At 34.1% G+C, this 15,751-nt stretch overlaps 2 protein-coding genes across 2 annotated transcripts; both read right to left on the reverse strand.

Annotated features, from left to right (window-relative positions):
- Positions 1-9,307: 9,307 nt before the first annotated feature.
- Positions 9,308-10,130, reverse strand: LOC149774751 (uncharacterized). Its single transcript, XM_089944942.1, has one exon. It carries the CDS (start codon positions 9,962-9,964, stop codon positions 9,308-9,310), a length of 657 nt encoding a protein of 218 aa, XP_089801068.1. The 5' UTR covers positions 9,965-10,130.
- On the reverse strand, positions 10,054-11,340 carry LOC149774752 (E3 ubiquitin-protein ligase TRIM45-like). Its single transcript, XM_089944943.1, has 2 exons — positions 10,501-11,340; positions 10,054-10,339 (listed from the first exon to the last, which is right to left on the reverse strand). The coding sequence occupies exons 1-2, from the start codon at positions 11,232-11,234 to the stop codon at positions 10,054-10,056; spliced, it is 1,020 nt and encodes a 339-aa protein (XP_089801069.1). The 5' UTR covers positions 11,235-11,340.
- Between the last annotated feature and the right edge of the window lie 4,411 nt (positions 11,341-15,751).

Below are 15,751 nucleotides of genomic sequence, written 5' to 3' on the forward strand. Positions count from 1 at the left end.
ACCGTTAGTGGGGTCATTAATTGTGTCCTGTCCATCCATCATTCTGTCTACCATTAGTGGGGACATCATAATTGTGTCCTGTCCATCCAACATTCTCTATATCATTAGTGAGGACATTAATTGTGTCCTGTCCATCCATCATTCTGTCTACCGTTAGTGGGGTCATTAATTGTGTCCTGTCCATCCATCATTCTCTCTACCATTAGTGGGGACATCATAATTGTGTCCTGTCCATCCATCATTCTCTCTACAATTAGTGGGGACATTAATTGTGTCCTGTCCATCCATCATTCTGTCTACCATTAGTGGGGACATCATACTTGTGTCCTGTTCATCCATCATTCTCTCCACCGTTAGTGGGGACATCATAATTGTGTCCTGTCCATCCATCATTCTCTCTACCATTAGTGGGGACATCATACTTGTGCCCTGTCAATCCATCATTCTGTCTACCATTTGTGGGGACATTAATTGTGTCCTGTCCATCCATCATTCTGTCTACCATTAGTGGGGACATCAGACTTGTGCCCTGTCCATCCACCATTCTCTATACCATTAGTGGGGACATTAATTGTGTCCTGTCCATCCATCATTCTCTCTACCATTAGTGGGGACATCATACTTGTATCCTGTCCATCCATCATTCTCTCCACCGTTAGTGGGGACATCACAAATGTGTCCTGTCCATTAGTGGGTCATCATAATTGTGTCCTGTCCATCCATCATTCTCTCTACCATTATATGGGAAATTAATTGTGTCCTGTCCATCCATCATTCTCTCTACCATTAGTGGGGACATCATAACTGTGTCCTGTCCATTCATCATTCTCTCTACCATTAGTGGGTCATCATAATTGTGTCCTGTCCATCCATCATTCTCTCTACCATTAGTGGGGACATTAATTGTGTCCTGTCCATCTATCATTCTCTCTACCATTAGTGGGGACATTAATTGTGTCATAACTGTGTCCTGTCCATCCATCATTCTGTTGATCCAAACATCCGTACATCGATGCATGCATGCAGAGAAATTTGTTGGCATGATTTCTCTAAAATAACTTGATGTAGTCAAGTTTGGTTGTCATGTTTTTATTCATGTCACATGATCTGATTTGATGTTTGGGTAATTACATTTTAATATTGTAAACATTTAAAAATCTTTGACTTGTCTTTATTGAAAAGATTCTTTCAGCATGAATAAGTGAAATCCAAATGAGGTTGCATTACATATCTGTACTTTCCGCATTACAGCGAAGAATGTTTAACAGAGTGGAAGGAAAGAGTGCCAAATTTAGCAAAAGGGGTATATTTGTGGAACGAAAGGGCACAGTTATTGTATCAAAAACTTGATGTCTGTCTGGAAGCAGAAATAAAAAATAATATTTATTAGTAGATTCTACATTAAATAAACAGGAAAATAAGGGGGAAATTAGAAACAACAACTGATTTAAGGTGTGTTAGTGATATAAAGAGAGGCAGATGCGAGGGCTCTTGTAGCGCAGAGGTGAAGACTAGATGAGTGCTGAGGGTAACAAAGCAGCCACTGAATGCCGAAAGTTGTTGTTAGGTTTATATTTATAGGTATAGCATATACATCAATATTTATAGGTATAAATTTAGGCGCATCATAGTAGACACAACTGGGGTGAACAGACTAAAATACTGACTGAAAACCAGTAGCTTCCTAAAGTACATTTTTGGGCTAGACCGCTCTGGTGGCCTACTGGTTAGAGCGTCTGCCTAGGATAAGGGAGGTTGCAGGTTCAAACATAGGCCGAGTCATACCAAAGACTTTCAAAAATGGTACTAGGGGCTGCCTTGCTAGGCGCTTAGCATACAGAGGTTAGTGTTAGCACTGGTCTACCTGGTGTCAGGATAATGTGACTGGGTGGGGCATCATGCTACATGTCTGAGGCATCATGCCCCAGTGCAAGACATCACTATAAACTGCAACACTACAGACATCGTAGCGATATGACTGAAAAATTGTTAAAGCTATGTTAAACATCCAAATCAGACACACACACACACACACACACACACACACACACACACACACAAAGACACACACACACACACTGGTGAAATTATGATCCTATGGTAGAATTTTCTGTTATCAAAACTCATTGTTGATTTCTAACCCACTTTTTAAAAGAAATACAAATAGTTGTAACGTATAGGTCTATATTTATAGGTTTAGCATAAAGATGCAGAAATACGAAATACCAGAACAATTTTTAGGGTAAACAATGTTTGTTATTTTTATAATAGTTCAATGAATTTTCAAAGCACACATATGATGCTTGTTTTGTATGAATATTCATGTCGTTGTTTCAAATTAAGATATTCTTAAATCATCACGTAATTATAATTCATTGCTTTAATCGTAAAATGTCAGAACAGTGTTTAGTTTATCATAATTGGGCTGTTATAAAAGAAACAACCCTCACTTATACTCAGAATTTTTGATGAATACATCTAGAGGGAAAATAGAGAAATATGCTTTTCGTTTGTAAAAGTTGTACTTTAAGATTCATTGTGCTATCTTTCCCAATAATAATAATAATAATAATAATAATAATCTTAATGTAATGATAAATAAGAGAAAATTGTCATTTCGTTGTGTGTTTTGTTTTTTCATCATACCCTGCTTTGTGCAACTATCCCACATTTCAGACCTGGCATAGACATTATATTTACGCAGTTTATCAAAAGCAGAACGCATGTGGTTTTTATGGGAATTTCCATCCATATGTCTGTCCAAAAATCAGCCATTCACAAATTTAATTTCTGCAAGAATAACTACAGATCTCCAACATCAACAGTAATCAAACTTTATGGATGACATGCACTTGGGTTTAGGAAAAACACTACTAATTTCACAATCAAAAGGTTAAAGTTGAAGGTCACTGTTATAAGGGAAGAATATTTTCCATAAAAAAAAATTCTAGTTGAGCATTAACTGTAGTTACCAAGCTTTGTGGACAGCTTGTATATGGGGAAAGGAAGAGACCTGTACATGTTTGCATCAAAAGGTCAAAGATCAAAAGTCAAGGTATCTGAAAATGAAAGTGAATACTTATTTTCTAATAATTACTTGAGTTATCAAGTACAGATGACTTGTCCTTGAGGTTACAAAACTTGTTTGATTTTCAGGCAAAAGTTAAAGGTCTTTGCTCCTGTGAAAAAAAAAGAAAAAATTCTGTCTCCACCTTCTTCAGCTACCAAACTTTGTGAATGGTTTTCACTGATGACAAAAAAGCTTACTCACTTTGGGGTTCAGAGGGGAAATATCAAGGTTTACTATAACTGGAAAAAGAAATGGTTCTGTAAATTACTTTTCCACCATTTACAGTTTACCAAACTTTGTAGATGGCTTTCATTTTGGGCAAGGAACAGATGCTTGTACTTCCTGACTTCTCCATGTTGCATAAGTTGCTACAGTTGGCAAATAAAAGAGATTCTCATAGTTTCTGGTATTTCTATGTTATATAAGCTATCTTTGGTTCCCAAAAGTATAGACACTCATAAACCACACAGAAATCTAGGGTTTGCAGTAAGTTTCTTTAATTTTCTATGTTCTAGAAACTTAACATTTCATGCTGTTAAAAACTGGCAATAAGCACATTTTTTGCTTTTTTACTTTCATTATCTAGTGATAAAGCTTAATGGGTATTGAGTTAAATATGTGCAGTTTTAGCCAAGTGCCAATACATTTTTATGACTCTTTATTATCATCAAATACAAACCATGGACACAATAAAAGCCTGCTATAAATAAAGGCAAGCTGTATTCAATACATTTCCGACAGTTACATGGTATTTATTGACACTGAAGTCATATGTACACAAATATAAACTATAAGAACAATACAGTATTTACAGACAACATGAAATAAAGGCATGCGCCTTTATGTAATTGTGTTTCCTCTGAAGCATAGTGTCAAGAATAACACTTTCTATGTTCTGAAGTTAAAAGCATAATATATATATATATATATATATATATATATATATATATATATATATATATATATATATATATATATCTTTGAGGTTCTTTAATAGTTTATGATTTGTGGCTGAAAATGTGGAAAAGAGTTTGTTAACATGATGTAGTGAAGAATGTGTTCACAATTCCAGTATGATTGCCAACACAATTATTGTAGCATGAGGTAGTGATGTATACAATGCATACACGCTTCCAGTGTAATTGCCAACACAGTTTGTAGCATGATGTAGTGCTGTGCAGAATGTATATACACTTATAGTGTAATTGTCTCTTAGCTTGACAATGTTATGAATTAATCAAATATATATATAAAGATTTCATTGGTCAGCACATTGATGTGATGCCTTCTAATAGTGGTGTGATCGCCAATTTCTGGACATGAGGTGCAATGCATGTACACCATGTCAAAGGGAAATAACTATTCCTATCAGTAGTAACAAATGTCAGCCTTTTCCTATGTGGTGTCTTTCATGTCGTGGTCATGAATGTCATGGTTATCCTTTTAAATTATACTTTTAAAATCCATTTTGAATATCACATAGATATTTAAATATAATAGAGGTATTCATTTATCAAAACATTACAAGGTTCAGGTTTGATTTCTATGATTAGACAAACTGCTTACATATTCTTGGCCAGGCTACTTTACATGACTTGGCAAAATATAACCATGTGGATGTTGCTGTGTCATTAAACACACCCCCAAAAATTACTGAGACATTAAATAAACATAGTTCTCACATTTAAAATATAAGTTATGCATTACAGATGATGCTACTAAGTAACTCCGATAATGTTAAGTAGCATGACAACTATTTTATATAACAACATGTACCAGCATTATGCAGAGGCCTTGCCTACAGCTTTCTAAGGATGAAGACTAGATAAGTTATATTCTGTATCACTCACCTGTCTGCGACTAGAACTATATTTCTCATTAAAAATATAGGTAGACAGAGTTAAAATTTGATTACATGATTGATTGATTCAAGTTTTATTCTAGGGTGATAAAAAGTATTTCTTTTATCATTTGTGGATATGGAACTTTATTAATTTATCAGTCTATTTAATACAAATAGCAAATAAAGCAGTTATGCTTTTAATGAAAATGCAGAATTATTTAGGCTTCTTACCAATCAAGTCAAGCCTCCTTGAGAAAAAATGAGTGTGAATCATGCGTGAATTTATAAAGCTAACGAACTGTGCAGACAGTATATGAGAAGAGGAGAACATTAGGCATGTTTACCTAAGGGTAGATGTGCATGATTATTTTAGTATCTTGAGAGAGATAGTCTTGTTATATTTTGTATGCATTTAGTAAATGCCGTTTGTATATTAGTGTTTAGAGCTAATGTGTGTATTTGGTTTGAGAATACAAAAACTTACGGATTTATTTTCAGTTAGGTATTTTCACGTTTAGTTACTTAAAAGGAGTATAGCCTGTCGAAATTGATGTTATTTAGGATTTCATTTAAGATAAGGCACAGGAAAATAAAATCAAGTTGCATTGAATTCCAACGAGTCACTGATATTCAAGCTAGTGACAAGATTATGTGCAAAACTGAATGCAATATACCCATTATTTTATTAGAATCCAGTACCTGGATTTGTTAAAATATAAAATGTTAAAATGTGATCATCATATTTACAACTTGATATATATTATGGGGAATAAATAAATGAAGTCATTCAGTGATAACCAAGTGTCCTTTTTTAACACACCAAGAATTTCAAGATCACACAAGGAATATTTAATTTTTAAGTCCTCTTTAAATCTTAACCACTTTAGATACTAACAAATTTGTAAGGTTAATGAATGCTACGAAATGAAAACATCTGAAATGTTAATAAGTGCTGAAAATTTAAAAATTTAAAAGGACAATTGATAATTGCTCTAATTTGAGTCCAGCTAGGAAATTATACCAAGTTAGTTTTCAATGGCAACCATGTCCAAAGATATCAATATTAGCTCTATGTTTTGGTCATTTTTTTCCTTCACTTCAAAGTAACCAGACCCCACCAAGTGCTGTGCAAAGTATTTAATAATAGGCTGTAGCTCTTTGATTTTTTTTAATAACAATACCGTAATGTAAAGCATGGAGATATTACAATATTGCTTGTCTTTCTGACATTATTAATCATATCTCCCCTAAATGGTTTGCCCATCAATTGGCATAGTTATTTATGAAAACAAAGACAAAAAGTACAGGATGGTTGACATACTACATTTAGGTAAGATAATTTTGTCAAAACTTTTGGAGTTATAACTATGTGAATATACAAATAAATATGTAAACATATAACCATTTGTATATACAAATATGTAAATGTGTCCAGGAGACCCAGTCAGTTGGACAAATGTTTGGTCACCAAAATTATGTCTGTAAAAATGGAACAGAACAAAACCTCATTTTTCTTTATATTAAATCCAGGGCCACACGAGAAAGCAAATAAGTTAAAAATGGTGACAAACTAACTGTTGCAGACATGTTAGGATGGAAACAAAGTTTGCACTTTTGGAAACAATGGAGAGAAACCATTGTATTCATCATTGAAAATATCATAATCACCACCATTACCACCATCATCATCATTATCAATGTAATACAGACTGCTCTGGTGGTCTAAGTAGTTAGAGAATTTGCCTCCGAGGCAGGAGACGGCAGGTTTGAACCCCGACCAAGTTGTACCAAAGATTTATAACAATGGTACTAGCAGCTGCATCGCTTGGCACTCAGCATTAACATTTAAGTTTTAGGACTGGTCAGCTTTGTGTCAGAATAATGTGACTGGGTGGGACATGGTACCAAATGTCTGTGGCATGATGCCCCATTGTTAGATATCACTATCAACAGCCACACTGCAGACATTGTAGTGATATGACTCAAATTGTTAAAGCTACATTAAAATTATATCCACTTGCACACATTCAGTGTATTACATTTGAAAATAAAAATGAGATAAACTTATCATTCATCATTCACATCATATTCCTAAGCTTTATTGTCTCTCAGTCTCACAGTTACTATGACAGATAAGTAGGTATTTCTTACATTAGGTGAAAAGACATTTGAAAGTCAGTTGTACAGTAAGTTTTTGTCTCGAGTAAAACCCATCACAAATTCAAAACCAGTCTTCATCATTCAAAATGTCACCATCATGATCTTCATCAATGATGTCACTATTCTGCCTTAATTATATTATCAGTGATATTACTATTCTGCCTTAATTATATTATCAATGATGTCACTATTCTGCCTTAACTATATTATCAATGATATCACTATTTTGCCTTAACTATATTATCAGTGATATCACTATTCTGCCTTAACTATATTATCAATGATGTCACTATTCTGCCTTAACTATATTATCAATGATATCAATATTCTGCCTTAACTATATTATCAGTGATATCAATATTCTGCCTTAACTATATTATCAATGATGTCACTATTCTGCCTTAACTATATTATCAACGACATAGAAAGCAGCACATGTGAAAGACTGATGCAAAATTTTTATTTAACTTATGCACAAAAATATGTGTAGACAATGGGAACAGAAGGGTGCTGGAATGGGTACACATCACTGGATCATGTTTTCAATGCAAGTGATGTAAGACTAGGCATTTATATAATTATTTTTTCTTAAAAAGAAGAAACATATGCATACATATATACATACATAAATAAGTGCCGTTGAACATATTTGCATGTACATACATATTACAGAAAGTGTATCACAGACAGACTATAACTAAGATGAATAAATACAATAAAATAAATGGCATGTGTATAATAACAAAGTGTCTACAAACTTGTCAGATATTGCTATTACTCTAGTGTCAAGGGTGCAGATTTTGATAATTTTGCCTGTTTATTCACAACTACTGTTAGAAAAAAGTTACTTACATTTTATGTTTCTTGTGCAAAATAAAATTAGGTTTAAGAATTACCAATCTAATTATGCTGAATGTGTGACCTAAATAAAAAGACAATCTATACTGTGACTGGCCAAGGCATTAGGGATAAATTCAAAATATTCTGAATGATATCCGCTAAATTTAACATATACACATTAATACCATTTCAGGTTTGGCTGCAAAAATGTCATTCAAAAATGAAATCGTTCTTATCATCCATTTGTAAGGTGGTCATGTACAAATTTTTCAAAGGCTTAGTAACACAGCTGCTAACCGCGTCGGTGGCCAAAGTGGTTAGAGTGTCTGACTTGAATACCGGAGGTCACGGGTTCGAACCTCAGCTGAGTCATGCCAGAGACTAATAAAAAGGGTACTAGCAGCTGCCTCGTTTGACGCTCAGCATTAAGAGGTTAGTGTTAGGACTGAATGGCCTGATGTCAGGAAAATGTGACATAAAGAACTCAGCATATGGACAATGTCCAAAACTAGAATGACCAGATGTCTAGTGGAGGTGTATACTTAGTGGAGATGGCTCTGAGTGATGCTCCATCAGCTAATTAGGGTGAACCATTTGAATGAAACATGCAGTGCCCAGCTTAATTGTTTGAAGACCATTTAGATTCTTGAGAAAGCTCAAATTAACATACCATGCATATTCAAGATGGCTGCTGAGCAATCAGATTTGAGGAGAATGATCTGCCCAGCAATCAGCATAATTATTTCTTGCAACTGCAAAATTGAAACTTTAAAGCATGTTTTTAAAACTTTAAATCAAATCATATTGGTATGCCAGAGTTCTGTTTTAAGAAAGTGGTGAAACTTTTATGAAGAATATTGCCATAATGATTTTTAAATTGTACATATATAATTAGTACAATCAATTACTTCGGCTGGTGGGATATTGGAATTTATGACACGCACTAGTTCACAGGCTATAGTTCAATGACAAAGTGTCTAAAGTGCATGTAGATGCATTTAAATGTGAGGATTTTGTGTTTTGACCCCTGAGTAAAAATCTGGTAGGGGGGTGAGTAGATGACTTGGAAGGAATGAAGGGGGAATATTGTGGTACAAAGGATTGGAATGGCGATGGTGATTCATGAAAGTTTCACTAGGTTAACATTTTAAAAAATATGAACATGGAAACATGCTTAAATGATACTTGGGTCTTTTGAGAGATCATTCACATTTAAATCAAAAAACAGAAATTACTTGTCAGTGTAAATCACTACAACCTGTAAGTATTGAGCATAGTCATTTAAAAATGCAAACCTAATTATCAAATGGTTATTTCACCAAGTTGAAAATCTACAAAGCATTAATAACCTTTTAGGAAAATAATTGAAGAATTTGCATGTGTGAAGGATGAATTCAGGGCAACATAGATCCATGAGTTACATGAATCGCATTCAAACATATGACAGGACTCCTGTTTTCCTTCACTGCTGATGAGGCTCCAATAACTCTTATGCCTATCGTCACAGTAACCAGATACAACGATTTTGCCATTTCCAGCAGCAGCAATACCTTACATTCAAAACTGGTACGTATTTCCTTGGTGGGTGTAATCTTTCCATTCTTGACAGACAGGAGATGGACTGTTTTCGTACCTGGTACAGTCACAGCTACATCATCATTATCATTCACAACACAGATCTGCTGTAGGCAATATTCATATGAATCACATTCAAACATATGACAGGACTCCTCTTTTCCTTCACTGCTGATAAGGCTCCAATAATATTTCTGCCCATCGTCGCAGCAACCAGATATAATGATTTTCCCATTTCCAGCAGCAGCAATACCCTCACATTCATGTCTGGTGCATATTTCCTTGGTGGGTGTGATCTTCCTATTTTTGACAGACAGGAGATGGACTCTTTCTGAAAATGGTACAGTCACAGCTACATCATCATTATCATTCACAACACAGATTTGAGCTGGCCAGTATTGCAGTTTGTAGCTGGTGATTAAGTTGTATGACGAATCCAGCAGACACAAGCTGTGGTTGTTTAAATCCGCTAGCATTACATGACCTGAGAACAAATAGATGACACCAACATAGTCTGGTGGTTCATCATAATTACCTTTTATATCAATAATTCTATTTTGTTGAATCAGACAGTTTTTGGATGGCTTCCTGAAAACTGGACCAGGCAGATATTGATTTTTTTACTGCATATTATCTTTGCCAAACTATCCAGGCCTGCTGATGACAGTATGGACTGAACTTTGGGATTTACTTCCAACAGGACTGTAGTGGTCCCTGTCTTTGTGTACTTTTCTTGAATCTGATCCATGTATGAAGTAAGTTGTGACATCATCTTTTCTGTCATAAGAAATATCTGTGTCTCTGTTCCATATTTCTTTACTGTTTTTAGAAGTATTTGTGAATTTCGAATCGAATTGATCAAGGACTGAAATCAATTTCTTTCTTCATCTTTTTTCATCATTTCTTCCTTGTAAATTCTATTTCCTTCTATCTGCACTCTTCTCTCTAACTCATCAAGCACATCATTCAGCTTTTTCCTCAGTTCTCTAATTTCAGGGGTCATGCCATTTACCTGAGACTCAAGATACTGGACTCACTGATTTGCTGAATTCTTTTCATATTCTCAAGTATCTTCATGTGGTCAATTATATTATCTAAGTTTTTATCCCGTTGTAGCCTTGGTAATTCTTTCTTCAGATCTGAAACATGAAAACAGCTTCTGTGACTAACAATACAGCATTTTCCACAACATGCTGTGTGATGATCCTTGCAATAGAAATCAATGGTTTCCCCGTCATGTTCTGGACAGCTGAACCCCTTTGCAAGCTTCATTACATTCTGTGGATTACTAGTGAATTCTTGCATGGAAATAATAACATGATTTCGAGAAATCTTTTGCTTTTGATGAACTTCTGAGCAATGTTCACACATAGTTTCCTCACACTGTACACAGACACCTTGAGTTGGCCTTGATATGCCTGCAGAGTGACAACTGTCGCATGAGTGGTCTACTTTCTCTTTCGTATCACTTACAATTGACTGTAAAATCACATTGATTGGAAATAGAGATGCCAAATTTGGGCCAGACTTACCTTCGTGTGAAATGCTAACATCTTGCCTACAAATCGGGCACTTGATTTGTTCCAGCTTCTTTACTTTTTCATCCTGAGAAGATAAGTAGTCCTGTAAGCATTTTTCACAGAAAGAGTGCATGCACGGTAACTGTCTTGGAATCTTGAAATCACCCAGACAGATGGGGCAATATTGTTTCTCCTCAGTTTGAAAATCAGCTCTTGAAGTTGCCATGGTCACCTTCGTCCTGTTAGAAGATATATCGTTAGAATATTTGATGTATCATTATTCGTTTTCTTGTGATTAGTTTTCCTTTCCTGGTACTGCAAACTTACGTCGCTTTGAGAATATTTCTTCCTCGTCGAGTGATGGCTGATATGTACACGTAGGCGTGTGATCTTTAGGCAGGTTTTTTAACTTTACAGCATCGTCACTGTTTGTCTAGTGTACACAAAAGTTAAAAAGTTCATGAGTTTTCAACTAAGAAATGCGAACAGGTTACAGCTCAGAAGTATTATAAATCTTTGCTGTGTTTATTTAAAAACAACAGATGTCAACGTAACAGATAATATCTTTACACGGCATATATATATATATATATATATATATATATATATATATATATATATATATATATATATATATATATATATATATATGCATATATATATAAAGAAAAAATAATGTCTCTTTATTTTATAACTTCTATGGATAAAGAAGATTGAACAGAACTGTCCATGAACAACTAAATATATTAAACGAATTTAGTGATGTGTTGATAACTTTTACACTGAAAAAACACTGCTACCACCCCTTTATTATGGAGGGAATTATATGTATGTATTTTCTGTTCTTCCTTGATGCATTATTGTAAATGGCTGCTTTCATACTTCTAGTAATTATTTTTCTATTCTTAGTATTTTCTAATCTTCATTGATACATTATTTCTATTCTTCCTTGATGCATTATTTTGTTGGCAGTGCAATCCTTACAAATATTATCAAAATACTTTTCAGGCAAATATACGGATCACTCCCATACCTTTAATTTTGTGACTATATAGAGCGCTGCACTTACTGCATATACCAGAATTTTTATGTAATTGTTGAGTACCTCTTTTGTTTGATCATGCATATGAAAGTTTAGTGTTAATGTTGTTAGGTTAATTTCGACGTTAACATTCTTAGTTTACCTGCTTATGTGGCCTTGTTGTCGTAAAGTCAAGTGAATAATGGTGCGTCACTGTGTGGATCATACATTTGCCATCATCTGTTGTAACTATTCGTCGTGTGTCTGTCAGCAGGTGCTTGTAACCACTGGAACGGGCCTGATGGTCAGACTTGAAATGTTGGCATATATCATCAATATATTTAATGCTTTTGATAATTAGGTGATCTTGCATCGGATTATGTGAGCTTGTACCACTCAGGAAGTCATATTTTTAATCCAGTCTTGATTAAACTTGGAATATTATATCTGTATCACAAAATTTAGATAATAAGGTAGCTAAATTCATATCAATGATGTGAATTTGCATATGATTGGTTGAGCTTGTCTCCAATCTTGAAGACATCTTTTAATATGATTTTTAATTAAATCTGGAATATTGACTTTTTTGATCAGGCATGATAATGAGTGTCATCCATTCATAATAAAGGGGTGATCGTGAATCTGACTGGACTTTGCTAAACTTGAAATATAGACTTGTATGATTAAGATCTCCCAAAATTCCAAAAGCCAGTGAAATATATATTTATTAATAAATTGATCTTGAATCTGATTGGCAGAGTTTCTTGTCAGGCAATATTTTTGAATATATTTTGAATGTAGTTCATAAATATATTTTAAGCTAAATATATCTGGTAGGGATCAACATCCCCGTTTAAATAGGACTTAAAGCAATTTTATTTTGAAGTTGGCAAAAATGTGAAAGATCTCAGATGAGTACTGATGTTATGTTGGAAGTTTACCACTCAAGAAGATCTCAGATAAGTACTGACGTGATGTTGGGATTTTACCACTCTAGACGATATGTCTTGTATATGATATATCTATATTTTTTTGTAACTCCTAGCACATTTTGTTATTTAATTTTCGTATTTTTTATTCATGGTTGTACGCCGTACATACTATCTTTTGTTAAAAAATTGTGGACGTTACCTGACTCAGTTAAGAACGCAAAATACATAGAATCTATAAATAGATGTTTACGTATATGTTGACAGTTATTAATAATAAGACTTAATGGTGCCATTGACTTAATTTCTAATTGGCTCATGAGGTTTGATGGTGTCTGGAAAAAATTCAGTAAATTTCCATTAGTTGGGCAGCGTCACGTGAATAACCAATATCAGCATAAAATGAGTAGTGTATTGTCACGTGGTGTCTATTGTGAAATACAGTCACAGAAGACGGTGTATATAAGGAGAGAATTAAGCTATCAGATTCATTCCGATTTTGGAGTCATTCTCACTTCTTGTGTTCCTGTTCTAAGTCTGCATGCGTGTTTTATGTTGGACTTAGATATTATTCGAGAGGAAATATATTTGTTTGGGCTGTTCATTAAAAATAGAATGTGCTCATTTTGGACCATACTATTATTCTGGAACTGATAAATTATTCTTAGAAATTCTGGACAACGCCATCTTGACGACGTCACGGATCATGAAGCACATTTCCGGTTTTAAAATTTATAAGGAACTTTTCATTAATCATTAATTTAGGACTTTTCGTAGTCCTTTATAAGGATTAGTTTGGATTGACTACATAATACTGAAATTTCATCTCACATTTTCATTTGTGACTGATAATTAAATTGTTTGCTAAGTTTTATAAAACTTGTTGGATTTGCTTTTTGTTGTTGCTTACTTTGTGACCATAGATTCGTAACATGATAAAAATAGCATATGCATAAGATATCATGAGCTTGTTTCATCTTTAGATCTGGCCACTATATTTGCCATTTAGTTTTTATAGCGCTTGGTAGATATGTTTATATAATCAAAATACTGGATGAGTTTGTTCAGCAATGAACAATTATTTAAATTAATTATGCCTTTATTTTATGAAAGTATTTTTAGCATTATATAGGACAGTAAGTAATATTGGCATGTCAATTTTAGCAGATGGTTTACATAGGGTTATAATACACGAAGCTGCTTAATGAAATGATCAACTGTAGAGTTAAATAATCCTGGTGAGCGATATCAGGCATACATTGGCCGTAAGTTTAACATTCTAAGGAATAAATGGCGCACTCAAAAAAAGGAAATCTTTCGTTAAAATTCTGTTATGGTGAGTTTTGTGACTCAGTGTGGCCTCAGCTGTATAATTTTTAGGAATGATATATACATATCTATACTTATTTAAACTGCATTGTTAGTATTTTTAAAATCTTTTTTATTTGAATATATGCTATTGATAAGGTAACATTGTATGTTTGTTGTTTTCAATGGGCAGACTGTGTGTTTGACATTCTGGATGTTCTGACTGTTTATCTATCTCTCCTGCTAACGCCAAGTTTGTCTTAATAGTGCCATTAAAACTCTCAAAAACAAGGAAACCATCAGTCTCTCAGTTATCAGTTTGATTTCCACAGAATGACTAGAGGATTCCAACATCAGCATTTGCCGAATTTAGTGGATGCCTTGCACTTCGGTTTAGGAAGAGCTCTACTGATTTCACAGCTCACTGTTATGACGTAAAAGTGGTTTACACACAAATGTTAGCAAAGCACCATCTATTGTAAGCAAGCTTTGTGGAGTTTTGCACACGAGTAAGGATGAAACCTACTGAATTTTTTTGCATAAAAAATCAAAGGTCAAGGTCATTTTGCCCGAAAGAGCAATAAAGGTTTCCTGAGAGTCAATTGCTTCACCATCCACAGTTACCAGATGGGGATGGCTTGCCCTCGAGGTAAAAAGGAACAATTTTGAAGTTTAGATCAAAATGTCAAAGATCAAATCACTGTGGCTGAAAGAAAAATAATTCCTACACAAAATATGGAGTTGTCCACTGTCTAAAACTACCAAGCTTTGTTGATCAAGGCTGATTATGACTAGAAGAAGAAAATTAATTACTTGTGTTCTACACCATATACAGTTGTAAAAGTGGATGGCTGCATTTTCTTTAAAGAAGACTGTTTGAATTTGACAACAATAAAAATAAACATGGTGTCCTCACAATAACATTAGCTCTACATTGAGATAGGGAGGAAGACTAACGATCCTGAGCTGAAAAAGGCATAAGTCCCGGTCATTTTGCTTATATAAATAAAGGTTTATTAACACTTTTTTCCAATATCAAAAAACTACTTATATCAACGTTTGTGGATAATGTACACCTTAGGTAAGACATACTTTTGTTCATTTGGAGTTGAAGTTCAAGGTCACTGACGGAAAGAAGAAAAATGTATTTTTTTGCATAAAATTTTTAGATATATATGTGATAGACATGGAAGAGGCCTGGTGAAATTTGCGGTTAAATGCAAAGGTCAAGGTCATTGTGAAATCGTTATAGTGGTTTTGTTAGTTATATAGTCACTCATCTTTCTACCAATGTAACTAATCTGTTATTGATAACTGATTAAACAAATGATTGATAGGTTGAAGGGCGATGTTCAGGTGAACTTTTTTGTAATTTAGATATGAATGATGGTATAATGACCAAAGTGGAAAGAAATGATTGATACTGGTCCTCGAATCAAACAAGTTGAACCGATGTATATGTATCGAATAAAACTACAAAACTGC

This window comes from Sinohyriopsis cumingii, unplaced genomic scaffold (genome assembly GCF_028554795.1).
Source record: "Sinohyriopsis cumingii isolate HCF-2022 unplaced genomic scaffold, ASM2855479v2 utg000160l, whole genome shotgun sequence".
Lineage (NCBI taxonomy): Eukaryota > Metazoa > Mollusca > Bivalvia > Unionida > Unionidae > Sinohyriopsis > Sinohyriopsis cumingii.

What these genes read in the sequence shown, in the direction of transcription:
- LOC149774751 (XM_089944942.1), bottom strand. Translation starts at nt 9,964, where the DNA reads ATGCTAGCGGATTTAAACAACCACAGCTTGTGTCTGCTGGATTCGTCA.
- LOC149774752 (XM_089944943.1), bottom strand. Translation starts at nt 11,234, where the DNA reads ATGGCAACTTCAAGAGCTGATTTTCAAACTGAGGAGAAACAATATTGC. An exon ending in TCCAGTATCTTGAGTCTCAG is followed by an intron (nt 10,340 to 10,500) that starts GTAAATGGCATG and finishes CTTGATCAATTC; the next exon opens with GATTCGAAATTCACAAATAC.